This window comes from Propithecus coquereli, unplaced genomic scaffold (genome assembly GCF_000956105.1).
Source record: "Propithecus coquereli isolate 6110/MARCELLA unplaced genomic scaffold, Pcoq_1.0 Scaffold254, whole genome shotgun sequence".
NCBI lineage: Eukaryota > Metazoa > Chordata > Mammalia > Primates > Indriidae > Propithecus > Propithecus coquereli.
In genome coordinates, this window is record NW_012148108.1 from 2,754,935 (window position 1) to 2,756,556 (window position 1,622).

General features: G+C 54.9%; 1 protein-coding gene across 1 annotated transcript in view; it reads right to left on the bottom strand.

Moving 5' to 3' along the window:
• Positions 1–237: 237 nt before the first annotated feature.
• The window catches only part of POP4 (processing of precursor 4, ribonuclease P/MRP subunit (S. cerevisiae)), a 10,397-nt gene continuing 9,012 nt past the window's right edge, over positions 238–1,622 (bottom strand). The window contains exon 7 of the mRNA XM_012647041.1: positions 238–754. Within this exon, the coding sequence (XP_012502495.1) occupies positions 618–754 (137 nt within the window). The 3' untranslated portion in view covers positions 238–617. The remainder of the gene's footprint in view (positions 755–1,622) is intronic.

The following is a 1,622-nucleotide window of genomic DNA, read 5'->3' on the forward strand; positions in this document are numbered from 1 at the left end:
CCAGCTGTACCTTCTGAACCGAATGAGGCCTCAGTCACTTGGCAACGTCACCACTGAGTTCCCTTCGACTTCCCTGAAACAGAAAGTAAACCTCGCTTAGGTCGAAGGGTGCACCCACAGCTGTGTCTGGACTGTGTTTTCTACTTTACGTCTCGGAAACACCTGCCGGCAGGTGCGACTCTGGGATCCCCTCCCTTTCGACCTGGCTGAGCTGCAGGAAAACTTCCTTTATTTGAAGCCTGTTGGTGCCCAGGTGTTTTTATTAGTAGTTACAACTGATCCATCATAGAACGTTCAGAAACACAGACACGTATGAAAAAGAGGTAACCTAATAATCCTGCTATTCCAGCCACCCAGTGTCGAGCCTGGCGTGTCCGGCCACGCTCCTCGCTCCACGGGAGTGACGTGCAGCTGAGCTCACCCAGACGTGCAAATCCCCGTTCCCCGCCTTCTGTGCTCAGCGCACCGGGCATCTTCTGTGTTGGTCGATGTCCTCAGCTCTGACTGTCACCCGCTCGGGTTCTATAACCAGAACTGGCGTGACTGTCTCTCCACTGCAAGGTGGGCATTTGGGGAGTTTCCGGTTTTCAGCTGTCACAAGCGAGGGGGCAAAGAGGTCACAGGTCGACCGTTCCCTTTGCCTTGAACTTCTTCGCAGACCGCTCACTGGATCGAAGCTGGAATTTGCTCCCATAAATGTAGGAAACGAAGTCGTCGATTTCCACAGTGAACACACAGTTTAGCTTGGGGATAACTGAAAACAAAAAAAAAAAGCAGGAGAGAAAGATGAGGAAAAACCCCAGCAGTAAGTTTACTTTCAGGTAGAACATTAGTCACAGAACATTTGCACTAAAAATAAGCTCAGAGGAACCGGGGAATCCTGCAGGGCAGCGGCGCCGGGATCACACGCGGTTTTTCTGCACGAGGCCAGTTTATCCGCGTTCTAACTATAACTCGACACCTACTTCTCAGGGCTGAAGGCGAGAACCAAACTCCCAGAACAACTGCCAGAAACAGGCTTTCCCACAAAGCTTTCGGACGGGGAACTTGTACACCTTCTGTCCACACCACTTCCTGTTCACACCACTTCTGCCCTTCGCGACGTGAGCAAAAGAATAGGCAGGAGACTGGAAGGAAGCCGCAGCAAAAACTAAACTCGGAAATTCAAGGAACAAAACCTTCCAAGTGTGGTTTACAGTCTCTGAACTGGTGGGCAGGGCCGTGTGCAGCCATCCCGGCAGACCCAGAGTGTCTGCGGGAGCCGTCCTGGCCGCGGACAGAAGCCTGGGTGTCACCACCAGGGCACGGCTCTCCAAACCCCAAGGACAGGAGCCACTGTGGTTTCCTCCATTATCTGTCCAGCTGGACCCCTCGGGAGGTGGAGGCCCCAGTCCGAGGGCCCCGACACACCCAGGTTTCCTGGGGCCCCACAAGCAGCTCTTCCCCCGCTTGGCTGTTTCCGGCCGGAGCTGCCGGCTGTGCTCGCAAACACCCCTGGGGAGAGCCAGGGGGTAGGGGGTGGTCCCCGCAGGCTTGGAGCGTAGGGTCAGTAAGCGTCTGTGGTCTGTGCTGATCCGAGAGGCCAAACTGAACTCCGGGAGCCTCAAGCAATGGGCAAACAC